Raw genomic sequence first — 22,677 nt, forward strand, 5'->3', positions numbered from 1 at the left:
AAGAATTTGCAGTAAAAATGCTTACGCCCGTAACGAATTTTACTGACAAAAGGGGCCTCCAATATCTGGCTCCTGTTCAAAGTAACTGATTCGAGACGTAATCGGTTCTGTCTGGCTTCGGAATTTTCAATCAGAGTAATAATAAGCAGCGATTTGAAATTTATCAAAACAAGCAAAGCATTAAAATAACGTTTGCCGGTTTATAACCTCTTATCACTGTTGTTCTGAAGAATTTTGCGTACGTTTGACAACCAGATGACTATGGCAGGTTAGTTCGGTTACACGTTCGAACATATCAGTCAGCATTGCGTCTCTTTTTAACTAGAATAAAATGAGAAGCGAAATAGTGTCTTATTATAAAACGAATTTACAAATTGCAATAGACTATTGCAATACAAGACTTCTTTGGATAGAGTATACGTAGAATTGTCATAAAATAGTTTTTCATCTAGCCTGTTGTGAATGTAAAGCATGCTGGGATACGCTCAAATACACGCATACAAAAATGCCTTAAAATATTTATTATAGTATCGCTTCAAATATACACAATGTTAGTAACCACGAAGCTATCTTTTACCATTATCTTGTGTACCTTATTATTGGTGAAGTACCTACCTTATCATTGGTGAAGACATCCAAATTCAATTATTACTGGTAACATTTTTCAATAAAATTTTTACAAAATACCAAACCCTCAGAAGTTTTTAAAGCCTTATTTATAAAATGTAACACTTTACTAACGATTAGAATTGCTATGTCTAGCTTGTATCTACTCACCCCCCATATATGCAGTTGACTGATTTAATTTGTCATCAAAATATACCTTTAATTAATCACCGATTATGTCTTTTTCAGTTGAGGAACTTCAGTGCCTGGCATCTTGGAAAGAGGGCAGCGTACGCTACTTGGTCGGTCAGATCCATCATCATCATGTCACGTCCAACGAGGACCGGTTCAGATGTTTCGTTTACGAGAAAACCACCCCCTCCTCGGAGAATTCAGACGGAGTCGATTATAGGGTGGCCCAGAGTGGGGACGCCACCTGTAATGGATTGTTCAGTGCCACCGAAGGCAGCAGAACCATGACATTAAGAAGAGGTAATTTGTTCAGTTTTTTTCGCAATTAATTACAACGAGTGTATTGCAGAGATTCATACATTTAGCCTGTTTAATAAAAGATTGAGCTCGCGTCATCTAAATTGGTAGCGTTAAAACGTCGCAATGTTGCTGCATCAACTCTAAGTTTTAGCTCATATTTTTGACATATAACAGAATTCAAATATAAATAAAATAATGAAGCAAAAATAACGGTATAAAATTTAATTTATTTTAACATTATAGTATATCTAATGCATGTAATCGTAGGGCTTAACTACAATTAACTATTCAATCATAATAGTTTGTAGGTTAGGGTTGTGTTTAATTATATTTACATTGAACTCCTTTCCATGCCATTCCAGTTATGAGGTACAGTTCTTGGCGGATTTTTCATGTAGTGTTATCCTCTGTAGGCCTGATCTTCCACATCCTAATCCACAATTGTATATCTAAGTAATGTATTTTACTTTCATTAAAGAGCATATTTACAACTTATGTTCAGTTTATGTTTCCTTCGGTGCAGTATTTCTTTGTCAAGTCCTCCTTGTCAAGTTTTATTCTGTTACTACATGTATGTATATTTTTTTTATTAAACTAGGTATAATCAATGAATTCTCTTCAATGAAGAGTTAGTAATATTCTCCTCATATGTTTTAACCAAATGCTCATGTATGTTTTGAACACACATAGCTATGCTACCCTATATAAATATTATACCTCTGTTCGTTCCCACTGCCATCACCCTGTCTAGATAACTGTCAGCATTAGACCATAATCTCACATCTGGAAACTTTCATTCAATCACTGTCACTTTCGGAATTGCTATTTAACTAAATAAGCAAACTGTTGATTGCCGACCTATCTGAAACTCTTCAATCATTTGTTGCTTTCTTCTTCAGTATATCTGATCGGGTTCACACAAACCGAAGATGTTAATTTTAGACAATACTGTTCTGCTTCTTGAGTGATGGGGAAATGTATAGTTAACATTGGAAAATACGTTGAAATCAATAAAATATATCAATAATTGCTAATAACGATATGACACGAACTAATCCGATAAATATTGGAACAACTAGAAATCTATAACATGAATCTTATTTGCAAAAGAATTTATTACTACTGTTGTATTGTACTTGCATTAATATAATAAAAATTAAAAATACTTAAAATGACATATTAAAATAAAATTAAGCTACTTATATTAAACTTAAGAATACATTTATACACTATACAAGTTCATGTGGTTTAGTTCGCTTTAATCTTCAGATTTCCTGCACGTTGCTATGATTTAGCAACACTATTTCATGTCTTAAGGCGAAATCTTGGGCCAGTTCATAAGATCATTCAACTTAGGGATCATTGGGCAGCCCTTTTTTTAGTTACATAACGATAAGCATTGATAATTGATCGTAGAACTTTGTTTTGGAAGCTTTAGATTGCCTGATGTTTTAACGTCTTAATGAAATCAATCACTTTGATTTTAGATCAAGTTGAAAGAATTTTCCAATTAGACAGTACAATTATTTGATTTTATGTCCAATCTACTCTACTTCTTATCTAATGTGATCTTTCCAGTTTAACCTACCACCGAGATATATTCCGAGGTATTTGTCTGAATTTGCTTGAGGAATCAGTCACGCGTCATGTGATTGCAACACAAAATTATCATGGACAGATTTGGAGCTATTAAGCTGTTAAGATTAATTGTATTAGGGGAGGTGTAATCATCGATTCGTTTTCGTACTCTCAGCTTCTGTTTGACAGTCAAGCCATATTTCTTCGATCTGAACAAATGTTAATCTGAAGGAACCATATCTGATGTACAGTAGGAGCATTCTGTTCGATACGTAACAGTCTACCCTTCACAATTATTCCAATGTATTTTTGTTCTTTTGTGTAAAGCCAATTTTATGGAATTATTGTTGCGGATCCACTTCTCACCATCAGTCGCAGTGCGGCCCAGCAAACACTTCTTTGCTTGTCTGACAAGCAATTAAATATTGATGTGGAAATCAATCGAAATATCTGTTTTAATCAAATTGTAGCCATTCTTCCTCTCTTCGGATATTTCCTATTATATCTAAATATCTCGAAACAGGCCATTAACTTCTAATTTGAAAATTGTTATACCAAATAATAATTAATCTAAAAATATTTAAGACAATGACAATGCTGGATTTCTGTCTAGTTTTCACGCTTTTTTGGTCATTCATGTCATTCTTTCTAATAAAAATTACCACCTTTTAATCATGGAAAATAGATCTGATAATTAGCAACCTCATTACTATACATTTTTAAAACTACTTGATGGTCATGGACAGCAGGTTTTTTAATGTCAAATAAGAAAAGCAGTGCAGATACAATTTCGAGAATTCCTATATTAGCGCCAGTATATACTGAGTAACTCAATAATATATAAAAAATTGATATTTTATTAGGTTAGGTTAGTTGGATTAGTTAACAGATGGCCTGAAAAGTCCCGGGCCTAGAACATAGATGACCCTAGCTTTGTTGCTTTCACCACTTTTCAATTAGTACTAACCTTCAACAGAAAGCTGTTCAAATTTTATGATACTCTACTCATAAGTAAGTTATTGTGCTAAGAGTGACACTACTTTTGTTATTTTCAAAATAATGGATCAGAGATGCTTCTTGATGGGAAAAAAATATTGTTTAAGCAAAACAATGTCTTAAAAATTATTACAGAGACTCCGCTTCATTAGAAACAACACTAAAACATTAGTTTGCTGACTTCAAATGTGGTTGTAAAGACACCAATGATACATAACGCAGTGGACGTCTAAATGCGCCTGTCACACCAGAAAACACCAAAAAAACAACAAAATCGTTTTGAATTATAGAAAAGTGAAGTTGCGTAAGTTAGCTAACATCGTAAAGATATCAAAACAACGTGTTGGTTTTGTTTGAATGAGCATTTGTCTATGAGAAAGCTCTGTTCAAAATAGGTGCCACTGCTTTGCTCACGGTTGACCAAAAACAAGAACGTGTTGGTTATTCTTAGCAGTATTTATATATGCTTAGACGTAACAAACCGGAATTTTTGCATCGATATGTGACTATAGATGAAATATGGAATAATCACTTCACTCCGGAATCAAAATAATAGTCATCTGAGAGAACAAAAACGCGTTTTTTTGTTACGTCCGGAACTTTTAATTCATCGCATTGTCGCCAATAGGTACAACTGCAAGTATATATTATCGTATTTTTATATTACCTAATTGTACCAAACAATAACCCGCCATCGTAAAAGACATAAAAATAAAAACACGCTAACGATTTCTTTTTATTTCGTTCGTTTTTGTCTAGTCCGTTTGTGCAATGAACAATAGGGAGAAGAAAGAGGTAATAGACTATAATGGCGGTATTAAAATCGCTTTATTAAAATGCGAAAACGTGCAACAGTCGCATCAGGCGCCGAGCTACGGCTTCAAGATTCATGAGGGGCGTATCTCAGATGGTCGGATCTATTCAAAAAATAATCGACGTTATAAATGAAGACGCCATTTGCATTTAAACAATGTTTAAAAATGCTCGAGAAACCCTTATTTGTTACTGTCGTAGAAGTGAATGCTTTCTGGATGGTTATTGCTATACTTGGAGTACAAAATAAAAATACTTTTACCCATTTATTTGCGTTATTGTAATTTATTTGCTAATATAGTGTAGCTCTGGAGAACGTTACAAATATCGATTGAAAATTCACCAGCCTTATTTCATAATCTTATTAAAAATTCAGTTATAATATGGGTAAAAATAATCAGAACATTTAGGTATGTTACATTAAGGAGGTTTTCTAGTCTAGAGGCAAGAAATTTTAGATATTTTTTCAAGTGAAATAAAAAAGCAATACCTTTTTACTAGATGTTTATTAATGATTAAATGAAATGCTGTAAAAAAATGGCCGCGTTCTCTTTGAAACGATTGCAAGCTTTCTTATAATCAGAATCCAAAAATACATTGTGTACATTTAGTACAAAGTAACGAAGAAGTAAGATGTACAAGTAAAGAAACACAATTTTGTTTGGCAAATTTGGGCACTTGAAAAAACGAATCTTTTTCTACTATTTTTTGATACTTGCGAATTATTTTAAAATAAAAAAATATTGTTATATTAATATATTTTGTTATATATATATATTTGTATGATAGAAGAATGTATAAAGATGATTCACACCGTGTTTCGAGTAAGTCAGCTTCGTAGAACTTGAGATATAGTCATTTCAAAACAACAAATGCACATCATCATAATTTATTATGTCGCAATGTTAACAAACTACAATATACAATATAAATTAAATAAGAAAACAAGAATAATGTTAACAAAATATAATTTAATTTAATATTATTGTAGATCTAATGCATATGTTATTAAATGACTTAAACTACAGTTAACTAAGCAAATACAATCGTTTTGAGGTTAGGGTTGTTATATTATATTTACATTGGACTCTTTTCCACGAGCTGGAGTTGAGTTTGCATGACTTGGACCTCTAGGCGTGTTTTTATATAGTGGCATGGCAAGAGGGGGGGGGGCAATTATTTCGTTCCTGTTGGAAGTAACTCACTAGAGACTCAATCAGTTCCTGACTCTGACTCGTTAATGACTTCGGTACTTTCAGTCAGAGTAATCACAAATATGAAACAGCATCTAGAAATTGCTTAAACAGACAACGCCAAAATAACGTTTGCTGCTTTAAATTTTTTAACTAATAACAAATTTAAATTAGTAAGGGTTTTAGAAATTGAATTTGGAGGACTATATTTATTTTTATATTCTATCTAAAAATATGTTCGGCACTATCTTTCCGTCTAAGTGAATCATTTCAAAAAAACAATCCAATACTTTTGTAGTTTTTGTTTGAACTTAGGTTTCAAATCAGCAAATATCAGTTTTCGTTGTAAGTACCAAGAGAAGGCAAAATTTGATTGCTCGGATATTGATATGTTATATTGAAACCATCTTTCGTCGGAAGATCTTTTCGTCAAAAGTCATTTAATATTTTCTGAAGTAGTATAGGTATTTAGATGACTTGAGAGACCTTCATCAAGGATATTGATAGGTTTAATAGCAAAGGTGCTGATTAAGTATTAAAAAAGGTTTTAAAATAGTGTTAACCTTGTGATTTATTTGTGTTTATACATTGAAACAAATGTATATTGAAAAACTTGAATAAGCCAAATTTAATATCTAATCTATTTTTGCGATGGTTGTTGATCGGATCTGCAGTATAAAATTGGATGAAACCGATTTAGGGTAAATGATATGGCTCGGTGAATGGAGGTAAAACGAAATGAAACAGTTTTGTTTACATTATGTGACCGTTATTTTTTGAAATAATATGAAACTATAAAAATACAAATGATAAAATGGATGGCAGCGGTGCTACCTGGAGACGAGGCTTGGGCAGTCGATGGTGGCACGTCTAAACCAAACGATGGTTGAGCACTCAATGAATGGAAATACCCTTCAATAACTTCCCTGATAAACGTCTCGGGGTTACCGCCAGCTATTCGTTGTCGTGTTCTATTTGGCGTTCTGCTGGCACCCCGCCCGTGTTCGACATCTGGGATTATATTTCGGGGTATTTTGTAGACTGTTATTCCACGATGTAAATTCGACATGCGTCAAGGTCGCTACAATACTCCCCTGCCAGAATTTTACATACAATTACTCCAAGCAACAAAAATACAAAAATTTATGAAAAAATATCAAATACAAAAAAAATTATATACCAAACAGAATGTGCTGCATGAAAAGGGCTTTGAAAAATATGATAAATCGAAACGGTTGTGGTTGGTACGGTTGCGATCTGGTACAGCTGTTGATATCTTCCGGTCCTACACATACCGTTGCTTCATCGTCGCTTTGTCACTTGAATGTGGTCCATCGACGACGTTGAGAATAAGCTATTTTAGAGACCGTTATTCCACGATGTAAAATTCGACATGCTTCAAAGTCGCTACACCGATTTATTTCGGAATTATTGTAGCGAATCCAAAAGATTGGTCAAGGGCTTTTCTGACCTGCTGAACAAGATAAAGTGGGAGAGGCATGAACGCTTTTCTAATTATGCACGCATATTTCGCAATATAACATTATGGTCTCTGAGTGAGGTTGAATCGATTTAAGTTACTATTTATTCGGAAAGCTCCTTTCGAATCACATATCAGTGGCGCCTCTGTTTCTCAAGGAATATGGTTGTCTCTGACATACATTGTAATATTTATAATTATCATAAATGTTTGAAACACTTGCAATTTTGAAATTTTTGAAAATCATTGCCTGATACTCATGTATTTTAATTGACACTATTTTAACACTTAATCTGCCATGAGAGGGAACAGTGGTCTCAAGTATCTTGCTCGATTTGAACTAAACATTTTGATGGTGGTGGTGTACAAAATAAAGTCGTACGTAGTCCGTAACTTTTTGCAAACCCTAGTAATGGAAATTTTTCATCCAGTAGATTGGTTTTAATAAAAAATGTTACCGTAGAAAATCACAGCTTAGTTTTTTATAGGATAATTTAGTGAATCTAACATTTCAATCCTTTGACTAAGACATTTAATTGTACTACGAGACAGACGATCGAGAGAAAAGAAAGATGGAAGCATCATCAGCATAACAGATTACCAGTGGGCGCTGAACAAACATATTTTAAAATATCGTCAATTAATGCTTACTATGTAGAGACTCACACAGAATATCTTATATCATACTCGTCTCTTAGTGTCTGCAATATTATTTTGATATCAACAGGGATGAAATGATGAAATGTACTCGTTCTGATTTGTTAATTTAATGAGAGTGATGAGCACTAATGTGTAGCTACAGCTGGTGTATTATAAACATATTGATATTGTTGTAAGTGGCTCTTAATTTATTTGGCATAATATATTAATTTTGAAGGATTTACAACAAATGATGTTAGGGTTTAAATCGCATCCTATACAGTTGTTCAGACTCAGAGACAAGCTTCACTCTTTAATATATCTCATTTCATCGAAGTGTGAAAAAACAGTTTCAGTGAAAATATCTAAATTTGTACCGAGTAAATCGCATTGAAGCTAATTTTTTATTTTTTACAATTTTAATTTGTAGAAAAACGCGGCTGAATGTCATCGAATGCTGTGTGTGGCTTAAGGCAACCATATCCTATCGATTTCAATATTAGAAAACTAATTTGGACGTTTTAAAGGTGGTGATTGTGATACCGAAGACAAAGGCTATTCTCGATAGTCAAAAAAATTGATAACGGAACTTTAAAGGCTCTACTCGATAAAAACCATCAATGGGGATCGCTATAGGCTATAATTTATGCGTTTTAACCGAGCACTTTGCGAATAACAGACACAACACTAGAAAAGGCACAAAAATATTATTCTTTAGCATGACAACACTCGATCACATGTTGTAAAACTTGTGAAAACGTACTTGGAAACAATAAAATTGGAAGTGCTACACCACATTACTCGTTTTGATTGCAACTTGTTTTGAGAAATAAGGCGTGACCTGTCTGAGCAACACTTCATTAATTATGAAAACACCAATCATAAGATAAATCGTTTCGTTGAAATGGAACACATAAATTGACTGAAAGATGGAAAAAATTCGCGTCTCTCGATGGATAATAACTGGGTTCAAACACATTGAACCGATTTTTTACACTAAAGCTTTAAATTAAAAAACAGTAATAAACTAATATTATTATCAATAACTATACGAAATATATGACTACCTGTTATTTTCCATTTGTGTTGAAAAATATAGTTTTAATAAAACATATTAAAGAACATAAAAAATAATATTAAAACCACAGAATATAATAAAAACTAAAAATATATCACGCCCAATCTGATGCTTGTTCGGCTTACAATTTTATATCAATATTGAGATTACAAGAGTTAAAAAAAAATGCTTCCGCTGAGGAAGCGTTTCAGCTGATGAAGATTTTCCAGATACAAACCAACAAAAAACAGCAGAGTTGGTATCGGGCCGCTGGCTATGGCTTTTAAATATTTCAGCGGAATATTTTTCAACAGTTCTGCTTGCTGGTACGGCTGGCCATCTCCGAGATTGTTTAGCCCTGCGGGAAAATGGTAAATAACAGATCGGGGATAAAAACTGGCCACGTTTTAACATAAAACACGCGGAACGGGCGAGTCTGGAACGGTATACCGATGGCCTGTGATACGTTGGTTTATATATTGGGTGTTTTAATAAATATTTCATGAATTCGTTGCTTAATGTGAGGGTTTTATGGTTTTTAATTCAGATTTACACATTTCATAGAACTTGCCTAGCATCTAAGATTTGAACAAAAGAAGCTTGATTGATCAGATATATTAATCCATTATACTACATACTAATGTTGAGAACTATCGACTGAAAATGACTATCAATTATTTAGCAATTATTAATATAGAATCGTTTTGGAATTTAAGATTTTTCTAGATAATTTATTATTGTAAAATATGTTTTCGTGTATTTATATTTTCTTGGCATCTATTACTTATTTAATTATTAATTATTATTTAAATAATTTATCGAATTTTTTATTAACATTTACATTAACATTAACATTTTTTAATTGTTTCGATCGCTGTTCAAGCCATTTGAAGGTTGAAACACTTTCGTTTGCTAGTTTTTTTAAATTATCCACTACTTCAATTGTATTCAGACGACTGCTCCACTAATATGTGCTAGGTTAGAATTTTGTATGCCGTTAGACTTACGGTTATAAAGATAAAATGTTAGTATTGCAAGATTTACTAGTCTTATATTATTATTATTATTTATCAGCAGATTTTAGGTTCGAATGGACATCTGGAGTGCGGAATTACAGTTTTGTTTAAGACTTGCTCCTCTCATATATTCGTCAGCAGACCATTGGATAACCCACTTCAGGAACTAAATTTATCATTGCTTATCATAGCATTTTATGTTGGTTATGTGTACTCAGCTCTGAAGCCAATCTGTCTTTTCTCGTTTATGTTTTTTAGTCACCCACTGAAACCTTTAATTTAGCCATTAATTTAAGACCATGACCACGAAACCTGTTTGCTAGAAAGCTTGTCTAAGAAGCGATATTTTTGAGTATATTCAAATATATAATACCATATTTTGTCAATAATAATAAAAATCATATAAATTATCTGCCATGGGTGTGTTCTCTAAAATAATTATAAAAACACATTGCATTGATATAACGGTGAAACAATTACCTTGATCTCTATAATCTCTATAATCGATGAGGTGACTTATATGGTGTTGTAAAGTTATTGTCCTGTGTCTTTTTGTACATACAAAATTGTTTAAAAAATTTGTTTGTTTGTTTTAATAATTCGTAGATATTTATACGGAGACACTTAAAAATAGCATACTATAATTTGCATCCTAGTTTAATTACATCGTTTTTGGCGGCAGTGGTAGATGGACTAGATGTTTATATTTCACTCCGCCTAACTTTTTGATTAAACAAAGTTCCATATCTGATAATATAAATATAGCTAATTGAAAGCGTATATATATATATATATATATATATATATATATATATATATATATATATATATATATATATATTTATATATATATATATATATATATATATATATATATATTTTAAGAAGTTCAAAGATATGAACTATTAATAACAAATTATACTTTTGTAAAACTAATTTCTAGATTGCCATTGTAAAGATCGTAAATGTAAAGATTGTAAAGATCAGTTCATTTTAAATAATTTTAAATTGGAAAATGGCAGTGTAAAATGAACTTTATACTTCGGTATTAATTTGTATTTACAATTTACTCAGAATTTACAAGAGATGAATAATAATCCCAAATATATTTCACCCTATTTTAATATTCAAAGTAACAATGACATGATATACTAAACCCAATATGTTTATTTCTGGCTGAAAGTAATTTTGCCTGGAAGCTCCATTAACATAGACCTCTTCGTGGGTTACCTTTACACAATTTAAATCCTATATTACCTAATAGTCTATGAAAGGATGCTCTACATTCCTCAAAGAGCTGCATTGGAGATATGCTATGCAGATCTTTGAGCTTTCTATGGATACTTTTCAGATTAACATTTTTCTCTGATATAATTGTATTAAATTTCTGATAGGCTGACATCAAGCTGGCTTTGATTCGTCACCCTCTTCGTATAAGAACTTGCTTACTTTGGTGAATTCAAGATTACATTTTTCATTTTTTGAGATATTTCATTTGCATCATTTGCAGTGCATGGTTGAAGTAACTGAATCTGTTCTGTCTAGCTTCGGCATTTTCAAACTGAGTAATAATAAGCAGCGATATAAAATTGATGAAAACAAGCAAAGTGTTAAAACAATGTTTGCCGGTTTATAACCTATGTTTATTGTAATTAGCATTTTGAAGAATTTTGCAGACGTTTAACAATCGGACATCTTTTACAGGATGATTCGGTTATATATTCGAACCCATCAGACAGCCTTCTATCTATTTTAAATAGAATTAAATGTGAAAGAAAATAATATCTAAGTCTAAAACTATTGTACAATCTGCAGTAATCAATACATTATAAATCTTTATGACGTGAGTTCACTGTTATTTTGAGCAATCTTTAGTATGCAGACCTTGTGCGTTCGGGTAATTGCACTTCGGGTATAATCGTATACTCATGGCCGATCAATTTTTTTGCCATAGTAGATCGTTGAGGTTAGATTTCTTATAATAAAAATTTTCTGCTATTCCATAATGTTTTCTGTGGGGTTTACTAGTGGGTATTAGATTAGTAATTAAATATTAATGATGTTTAAAGAAAGAAGGGCATTTTAAATTAACTACTTGGTTAATTGAATTTTAATTAAAATATATGAAAATTTTGTTGAAGAATGTTGATGTACGATTTTGTTAGAATATTTGAGGTTACCCTTGTCTTTATATCAGTTATGAACTAATTCAGTTATTAAAATAACTTTTTTTTTTGACCTGGAAACAGGTAGGGGAATCCTGTTAACGGATACCTGGTTGGGAAGACCCGCAGGAATAAGAGAGTTGGACTGGTTATGTTGAGACTGCCTCTGGGCTGCCCAATAAACCCCACCCTATCAGCTGATCTAATGACCTTAACTGATACTTCTTACTGTTAGTAAGGAGGGTGCTCGTAACCGGTAATACCGTTAAGAGGCACAAGGGCGAGGCAAGGACGTGGCGACGTTATCACATCATGCTGCTTGCGGTACATGAGTTAATCGCTCGCCGGAGAAGGTCGAGACAATTTGAAGTTAGAGCACGGCGGGGATGTGTCGACTGTGATAGAATAAGGCCACGAAGAGCCGAATGAGTTATTGGCCTAAACTATCGGCCAGCTCGGTAATACATCTATTGTCCGAGAGACGAAGAGTGGAGAAATATCTCGAGTAGACCTCGGATATAAAATCGTGAACTTGGGGGACGTCTGTTTCTTTATGAATTTGATTGTTCCTGACGAACCAGAGGGCATTGATTATTCTCCTGAGAATTTTGTTTTGAAAGACTTGAAGACGTTCCACCTGGCTAGGTGAGATGTATTTTAGATAGACACTGGAGCCGTATAGAACGACTGAATCGAACCAGCATCATGTACAGAAGAGATTTTATAGAGAGGGGAAGCCTGCTGGCCCAGTTGATAAACGGGAACAGCAAATTAATAATACCTTGACCTTTATGGAGAGACCTTTTAATGTGGGAATTCCACCTAAACTTGCGATCGAAGACAAGACCGAGATAGGTGGCTTCTTCTAACCATGGGATTTCGGCGTTCTTGAGTTAAAGACACGAAATGCTCGGTGCAAAACGCTTCTTGTGGAAGAACATGGCCTAGGTTTTCTGCGGGTTGACCTGCAACCTCCAAAAATGTAACCACTGGACCGTCTCATCGAGTTGTTTTATTAAAATAACTTATTGAAACTGACTAAATTGGTAGCATTAAATATAAATAAATGTATGCTATATAAAATCAAAACGTGAATTTGAAGGTAATACCAAAAGTAATAACTTAATCTGATAATTTGAGTATTTTAACTGAAGTATCAACAGTTACACCTACAGTCAATTGATCTTTGAGTTTATTCTCTTCGGCTTTTGTCAATTTTTTGTAAAAAATCTCATATTTATGCTCCACATGTGTCTCAGTATATTCAACAGATACTTCACCTAAAAGAGATGTTATTACTAAAACATATAACGACTAAAATATAGTTATAATTGTTACCAGTCAATGCAATTTTTGTCATTATTCTTGACGGACAAAGTCCATTAATGAATTGACTACCTCCAGCTGGTGGCTGACGTACTGTAGATGTATTTTCATAACGTTAGTTGAAATAATGGATTATACCTAGGAACTTGCAGGATTAACAAACTAAGTTCTCTCTATAAATGTAATATTTATTTTGCTGAATTTATTCAAAATAATTTAAATAAAATCAATCAAAAATCAAAGGACACTTACTTTTGGACTTCCATCCTTCCAAAAATGGTGATCGTTCGGCGATTATTCCCGATTGCAAATTCCGATTTTACACGAACTCACAGAATTTATGGTTTAACGAATACTGTTATTTTGAATAGACTATAGATATATATTTGAAATGGATTGTAACTGGTCGAAATAAACTCTGAAAAGTCGGAAACCGAATTGAAAAAAAAAACGAGAACCGAAAGAGATTAATTAGTAAGCAAATGATATTCATATCAGTCTGATGTTTTAAAATTCAACCGCTAGGCGCCGGGCCGAACGAGATCCTTCCGCGAACACCGCAGAATCGAAAAACAGAAACGCTTTAATGAGCCCTCCCTCTTATTAAATTTTAACGACTACCTATGTTTTCGTTTTTTTTTTCGTCGTAGTCGAGTGAAAAACCGCCTCCGAGGTTTTTATTTTAATTTGCTCATGCAGATTGCGCTACGGGGATCAAAGCGAATCCACCTCGGAGCCCGGCCCGTCGCCCGCCGCCGCGGCCCCCGGTCGCCGCCACCGTCGCGTTGTAGGAAACAGAAAAAAATCGCGTCTTTTGATTTTACGCAAGAGAGACATTTTCAGGGCTCGTTGACAAATTAGAATTTCGATGCACAACGGACGAATAATGATTAAAAGTTTTTATTGCCGCGCGATGCTAACGTTATATTGCGCCGAAAACTTTACGAATGTACATGTAAAAATATGATAATTTCACTCGTCTGACGAATTATCCTCGCCGTATTCGGTCTAATTTCGAATTTAGAGTCGACGGTTTTAGAGCCGCTCTCGTTGTAATAACCGGCCATATAAAATTGAGGTCGATGGAATCGTACGAACTCTTCCCTTTACGATTGATATATTGCACGTACTGGGCCAAACATTTTAGAAAATTCTAGAAAAACTTTAAAATTGAAAAATGATATGGGATTAATTTTTAGTGAATAGTTTTCTTTTAAAAATTTTACTACAAAATACAAGGCCCAGTGGCCCAGTGGCCAAGTACATCGTGGGGAAAAGTACCGCTACCATTTTTATTGCTTATAACTTTGCTCAAAGAAAATTTTAGTTTTCATAAAAACCTTATTTGGTCTTTACATGTTTTTTTCGTCATGATTGAAAAATTATATAGGCTAAATGGTGACCGCGATTCGCTATGCAAATTTCGACTCTATTTAAAGCATTTTTCATGACATCCTGCACCAACTGAGGCCGAATTATTTCAATTTCGTGACGAATATTGTCTTTAAGATGTTGAATCGTTTGAGGCTTATTCACATAAAGTTTTGATTTAAAAAAACCCTGTAAGAAAAAGTTTATACTCTTAAATACGGAGATCAGGCTGGCCATGTTAAATCAACACTTCGAGAAATTAGTCTTCGTGGAAAAACGTCATTCAGTAATTGAATTGTTGAACGAGCTATATGTGCTGTGTCCTCATCTTGCTGAAACAACATGTCCTCTAGTCCTTGCTCTTTCATTTCAGGCACAAGAAATTTTGAATCATATCTTGATATCATCATATCTACTTGGCCATTTTAAACAACTGTTAGAAATAAATTATATTATTATAGTTTAATATATTATAGTTATATAAGTTTTATAAATTAAATATTATAGTTTAACACATAAATCTTTCCTACACTACAATACGATTTTTTGCAGTTATCCTATATTAATTATATACTCAATTATAATTCTTGGTAATTATCAACATTGAATTATAACTCCACATCTGAAAAATTCATTAACTCACTGTCACTTTCAAAGAAGAATTTTATTGAAGTCAACAACTAAGTTGTTAATTTCCAATCTATGTAACACTGGTTCACGATTCCACCATTTATCTGCTGCGTCTACAGTCGGTCTGATGGGGTTATCCAAACTAAAGGTGTTATTGTAAATAATGCTTCTGTCTTCAGAGCCAGACAATTATTGTTTTTATATTCTTCTCGACTTGCGTGTTCATTGTAACAGTTCTTCTGATTCTCTTGATGTATTTGTTTGTCAAAAACTTTGCATATCACGGGTAATAGACTTTTTCCCTGATTTAAAAATAATATTGATTTGGGCCAACTTAGTTGTGCTATGGAATTAATTTAGACGAAATATGGCATTAAATATATATATTATTAGCTTGTTTTTCTAAGAGTTACTAGATAAATTCCAGGAGATCTGAGATAGGGATAGGGATACGTTTTTCGTTTTTCAATAATAAAATGACACTAAACATACCCCAAATTCATGCCTATGGCTTTTAGATCTACAATGAAACGAAGGAATTTTGCAGAAAATTAAATATCGCAGACATCTTATATATATATATATATATATATATATATATATATATATATATATATATATTTAATTACGGAATGAATGAATAGTATATAATAATAAAGAGTATATATAAATGAAATAATTTAAATGCATGTAGAAATTGTTCTGTGTAAATGATTAATGTCGGATATATTGTTGCAGCACCGCCAATAAACAAATGCCGATTTCCCTCATGGATCGCCAACTACAATCACTGGCACACCCTGGATAATACGGCCAGCTACAGTTTTCATCATCGCAACTCGACGCTCCGCATCAGCAACTCCACGGGCGTGGAAATGAAGGTCGTGTGCGTGCAAGTGAAGCACCCCGTCGTCAGAGATGACAGCCACGTCGTGCTCGTGACTCATTTTACAATGGGCTGGTGAGTTTTCATAATATATGCTTATACGTCAAACATTTCCTAAAATTTATAAAGTTTATGTACCCTATATTTATGTGTATATATGTTATGTATGTTATTATATAAAAGTCGCGAGTAAGACCAAAAACGTTTTTGCATCAACTTTGAATTTTTTTTCATTTTGGCTTTGACATTCAACAAAATTCTAATATCAATAACATAATTAAACAAAAATATTGTTATCATATATAAATTATTTTAATAGAAGGACTTAAAACTACGATTAATTACACAGTTATAATAGTTTGTAGTTAATTTCCCTCCTGGCACATTTTCTATCAAATGCTCATAGATATTCTGACTAAATACTCATATATCTGTGCATATATAAATATTGTACACTCTACAATAAGATTTTCTACAGTTATCGTATAATAATTAGTTGTTTCCACTCTCATCATCTTGTCTCTCTGTCCGGGGGAATTGTAGTATTGAACCATAATTTCATATTCAGAAAGTTTCATTGTAGTGTTGCAACAGTTTCATTGAAGTGAATAACTAAGCTGTTAATTTGCCATCCTGTTAATTTGTTCACAATTCCATCATTTGTCAAGTTTTTCTTCAATGTTTTTGATCGAGTTCATCCAAATCGAAAGTGTTATTAACCATTCCTGTTTCCAATATGAAGTACAATATATCTGCAATGATTTATTAATAAATTTTATGACTATTAAGATTTAATCAATTGTTATTCCAATGTTTAACTTTATCCAAAATCTTTTATTGTCATAATACTAATTTTATCATCATCTTACCATAAATTGGCAATCATTAACATAAATTGAAATAATAATACTTCCTTCGTTTTATTATATGCTTTTAAAAATTGTATTTTTTAAAAGCAATAGCTGGAACTTACATTAGATTTCTTCGATATTTCTCAGACTGAACAGAACAGTTTCCTCTGAAATAATTGTATTAAATTTTATTGATAGAATACTCAGTATTTTTTACATATCATATATTTGATTGCTGATAGAGATAACATTAAGTTGATCTTGGTTCGTACCTGCTTCGTATAAGGACGGATTTTTACACGGAATTCAAGATTATGTTTTTCATTTTTATGAGATATTTCAGTGACATACTAATATAAAGGGCTGCACCAACACGCTGAACATATTTTCAATAAAAACCGTTGCAAATTAATATTTTACGGTAAAAATGCTTATCTTTCTAACGAATTTTACTGGAACGTGTTATCTGTTATTAGTTATAAATTATCTCGTTCCTGTTCGAAATAATCTTAGCACTTACCGGTTACCCGAATTTATCAGACAGCTTTGTGTTTCTTTTTAACTAGAATAAAATGAGAAAGAAAATATTGCCTTACTCTAAAACAATTTTACAATTTGCAGTAGGCAATACATTAATACCTTAAACAAATTGATCACTTGTGTTCACTGTGATCTTGAATAAACTCAATCAGACAATCAGACAATTCATTTCCTTCCGGAACCTGCGTTAGCTTCTTTTATTTTAGAGTGGGCTTCCTCCTGTTTGATTCTAAACATTCTGGTTGCAATGTAAGAATTCAATAGTTCAGTGTATTGTTTCGGTAAAATTTTCTATAGCTTATGAACAAGGCTGTCATGTCATGCCTTAGCAAAGGCTTGTGCTATAGCTAAGAATAAAGCTGAGCATAACTATTTACCTTCATATGCTTATTCATTTACATCTGTTATTCTATACACCTGGTCAATCATCAAATGTTCGTTAACAAACCCAAACTGATGTGTAAGTATTTGTTTTTTTCTCCTTATAATCAATTTTATCCTTTTCAGTAGGTAGTATTCCATTAAGCTAGATATTATTGGCAGCTGTGAGATAGGTCTATAGGCTCCTATATCATTTGGTGATTTTCCAGGATTTGAGATTCTGATAATTTCAGACATCTTCCGAACGTTTGGAACATGTTTTATTCTAAATGCTACATCGGCCATGTTAGTGAGTTTTATAATTCCCTTTCTTGGTAGTTTGTGCAGCAATTGCCTTACTATTGATCATAACTAGGTGATTTCTTTGGTTACTTATTGCGGCGTGTCTTTTTGATTAGTCAAATTTTCACATTCTCTGTCCGGAACATTTTATTCAGATGTTCAGCAAATACATCATTATTTTCTTGATCGTTAATTATGTCTAGATATTATTAATCTGTTAAATTTTCTTAAGGCTAGTGAGGGATTTCAGTGACACAGTTTTATTATTAAAATGTATAAAATAGTTTTTTAAATTGGAGCAACATATTCTCCAATACTCCTATTAAATATACTATAATAATATCTGTTATAATTTTATTCTAAGAGAAATGTTTGCTTTGCAATCTCTGACTGGTTTCAATTTTAATCTAATATTCTATTGCAGACCTATTTTTCAATATAAAAATTAAATGTTTTATTGTTTAGAGCAAATCTATTGATTATTAAAATACTTCAATTTGCTTGTGCGTATTTCGGATAGAAAAATAGTACATATCATCCACTATGTGAATAATTTTGAAAGCTGAAATATAATACGAGGCATACCATTTTTATTCCACTTTCTATAAGTTCTAAATAAAATAACCGAAAATGTTTTACTCAATATTTTTTTAGATATTTTACAATAATTAATACAAAACTCATTATAATGAAATAAAATTGAAACAGTACAAAACCGTCATAGTTGAATATAATGTAATTAAAAAATTATTAAAATTGAATTGTTTGATGTTGAAAAAAGCCTCATTATTGCCATATAAAAGAAAATATAAAAATGAACTAAATTAATTAAATTGTAAAGTCAATTTAGAATCTGATTAAGAAATTTATCTATAAAGGTAAGTTTTCGAATATGACCTGTCATCAAGTTGCCAAATTGCGGTATCTAATTAACGAGATATCCAAGCACCTGTCCCCCATAAAACATAAAAGGTGTTATAAATGCAACATATAGAGTACAATGTAATAATATGCTTCTTGAACAAAATATTTCCATTATCATTTAAAATTGATAACTTTTTGAATTTTAATATTTTTTTATTTAAGTTTACCTTTTATTTGTTGAATGTTTGCCTGTTGATTAATATGTTGTTGTTGGTTACAGAATATGTCTTAAAATCGTGTTCCTCTTTGATCTTAATCTCATACATATTTTTTTATAATATAATATTTTTAAACGTATTATTTCTGGAATATTATTATTTATAACTTTCCTTTTTGTCATCTAACTTTTTCAGTTCTATTTTCTGAATTGTGTAAGTTCCAAATCAATCCATTGCTACAAAACCTGAATTCAAGGTGGTATCAAATAATTTCTACTTACACTACTCCGTTGAAAATGCTTAAATATGTACCAAATAAGCATACGAGAACTTTTTTACTTTAATTTGGAGAAAAGGGCGGACGAAGGTCACCGAAAACTGTATGGAGCTTGCAGCTACCATGCTTCATCGATTTCAACATGTGAATACTGGTTTGGTTCGATTTAAAATATGAATAAAATTGATGCCAAGAGAGAATAAAGCAGTTTGGTCGTGTGTAAAATGCTGCTTCAACTGCTTTTTGCATCGTCTTGTAAGTGGTGTAATGTGCACATCAATGTTATTCTTAATCATGACAAAGCCCGATCACATGTTGCTGACCAGCTGACAGACCGCTGAAAACCTACTTGGAAACATTAAAATAGGAGGTACTATCCCATCCTCCTTATTCTCCATACTTTGTTTCTTCTATTTTTTTTATTAATGTCTTAGAACTTATGCTCGTGGGCAGTAAGTATTTTTTATGACTTCCGTTATACAATATAAGTATACTGACAGGTAGAAGATTGCTTCAGTAAGAGATCTGCTGTACAAAATTATAATCTAAATCTTATTCTAGGGACTATTACAACTTATTATCGAGATTATTATATCTCAATATATGTGCCTATCAATCAGTGTACGTTTGAGCCTACGCAGTTTACTGTCATCGCTTACATTTAACTGTTTAGCGATTGCATTGGAATGCATCAACAGTCTTTCACAGTACTTTTCACTAACACTTCGAATCACACTCTTTATGGGTTCTAAAAGATATCGCACTAAAATAGTTTGTTGGAGACGTAATATGGGGTATCGACGATTACTCGCAATACTTTATTCTGGAACCTCTGATGGATAGCTATGTTTGATTTGTTAGTAGTACCCCACAGATCAATACGATAAGTCCAAATGAGCCTAAGTTTTGACTTATACAGTAATACCTTGTTATCTCAGGATAACTTAGATGTACATCTTATCAGTCAATACATTTGGTTTAGTTTAAGCTCAAGCTGTTATTATATGTTTTCTTCACGTTAAGCGTCGATCAAAATGCATTCCTAGATATTTAACATTGTCCGCTCGCGGGAATTCATAATTATTAATTTTTTGCTAGTAGACAAGTCCTTCTACAAAAGGTCTATGTCACATGGGTAGATTTTGTTGAGTTTGCATTGATACGCCATGTTTTCAACCACAATTCGACTATGTTACTCTGCTCCTTCTGATGATGAGTCGTGACATGTCTGAGTAGCGCGTCACTTTTTATGGGGATACCAAAAAATAATATACAAAGGAATAGAATGGAATCTTTAACTTGCCTGAGAGATGGGAAAAATTGGCGGCTATTTATTGACAATACATACAAATACATATACAAAGCGTTTTCTAAGAAAGAGTACTGTTTCTCGACTCTTCCAGTAATACCGTTATTTTATAATCAATATTTTTATATTATTCGTCGTTATTTTATTATCAATATTTATATTTTTTTATTTTATTTTATTATCAGTATTTTTAACATTTTTAAACAATATGTTCTGATTCTCTGAATAAACATAACCGAAATAAATAGGAAAAACACTGATTACACCAAAACCAACATCGACCGATTTTTTAACATGCGGATTATACGCGTCCCAAATATTTCAAAGAATCAAATTTGTAAAGCTGTTTAATGCAGAGTAATGCGATTTTCAATTTTAACTCCGATGAAAAATTAAATGTTACATGAAAAATATCACAGTGTTAACATGTCAATTTCTAAATGGCCAAAAAACCGTAGTTTATAAATGAAAATAGTTAAAAAATGGAAAGATATTTATAGGTATGTCCAAAAATAATTCGTACTTAGATGCCATTCTTTTCTCAAGAATTACTTCTGCATTTGCTCTGACTGGATATTGTTATATTCATCATCCACAAGCCATTTGTCAATATTATGGGTTTTTATCTCTACGAATAAATATAGGGAGATGATATATTAGAGATCTCTGCGATCAGATCTTGGGAAGTTTTTGTAATAATAAAATTATAATGTCTTAAGTTAAAATTGGTTAGTCAAGAATAGAAATATTTGAAAGGTCATATTTAGACATGTCATAATCATCTAAAGGAAAGCCTAGGCTAAACTCACGCCATAACCCATGCCTCGAAATCTTCATGCTAAAAGTTTATCAATTTTTGTACACTAAACTTGCCAATTAATGTATTATAAGTAGTAATTATATATATATATATATATATATATATATATATATATATATATATATATATATATATATTAAGAAATGTTCCAAATGTTGTTAAATTTATGTTCAAGTGTACTATGTTATAGATTTTAAACCTTAGCTATTGTCAAGTTATAAAATCAGTTCGCGTGGAAACCTATGGAACATTTTCAACAATAAATCAATTAATTTTTTGTTTATTATTAAACGAAAGAAAGGTTCTCCTATGGTTGCGATAGTCGGAAATTCGAATCCTGCAGGGTAACGGTCGTAAATTTATGTTTTTTTAAAATTGTGCTTGTTCCAAAGGCAGGAGTAGAGATCCGACGCGGTAAATGTTCCCAGTCACGCCAGTAACCAGGCTGGGTAAGACCGGATGTCTTCTGGGATAATTTTTAAGTTGGTCACGCGCCAGTCGGTAGGTTTAATACCGAGGATGTGGTTCGGAGCTTACGTTAAATTGTACGTCCAGTCCAAATAAACCCTCGTTGGTAGAAAGGAGACTTGCGACTGAAATATATTAAAAGAGAAATAAATACAGCTATATTATCAATTATAGTATCTTACATGTTAGCGTGCGGTTGCCATTCCTTTCTACTGCTTGAAAAATAATAAAGAAATTTAAGTAATTAGTGCCTTGTATATATTTCATATATATCTTTCCTTCGAATCTTAAATAAAATTATATAAAAAATTGTTTAAATAGAAACATATTATTGATAAAATTAAATAGAAAATTAGATTAGCAAATGCTGAAGTAGAACGATGATCGAAATATTTTTATAGATATATTGTGCATAAATT

At 32.2% G+C, this 22,677-nt stretch overlaps 1 protein-coding gene across 2 annotated transcripts in view; it reads left to right on the forward strand.

Moving 5' to 3' along the window:
* Positions 1-22,677, forward strand: part of LOC143190275 (uncharacterized) — a 623,078-nt gene that overhangs the window by 546,572 nt on the left and 53,829 nt on the right. For both annotated transcript variants that reach the window (XR_013004201.1, XM_076394480.1), the window contains exons 7-8: positions 856-1,098; positions 16,101-16,323. Coding sequence is in view for 1 of the 2 variants with exons in the window: in XM_076394480.1 (XP_076250595.1) it covers positions 856-1,098; positions 16,101-16,323 (466 nt within the window). In the remaining variant the exon portion in view is untranslated. The remainder of the gene's footprint in view (positions 1-855; positions 1,099-16,100; positions 16,324-22,677) is intronic.

This window comes from Rhynchophorus ferrugineus, unplaced genomic scaffold (assembly GCF_030347505.1).
Source record: "Rhynchophorus ferrugineus isolate W39M unplaced genomic scaffold, kcgeb_rfMv2 rfM2, whole genome shotgun sequence".
Taxonomy (NCBI): Eukaryota; Metazoa; Arthropoda; class Insecta; order Coleoptera; family Curculionidae; genus Rhynchophorus; species Rhynchophorus ferrugineus.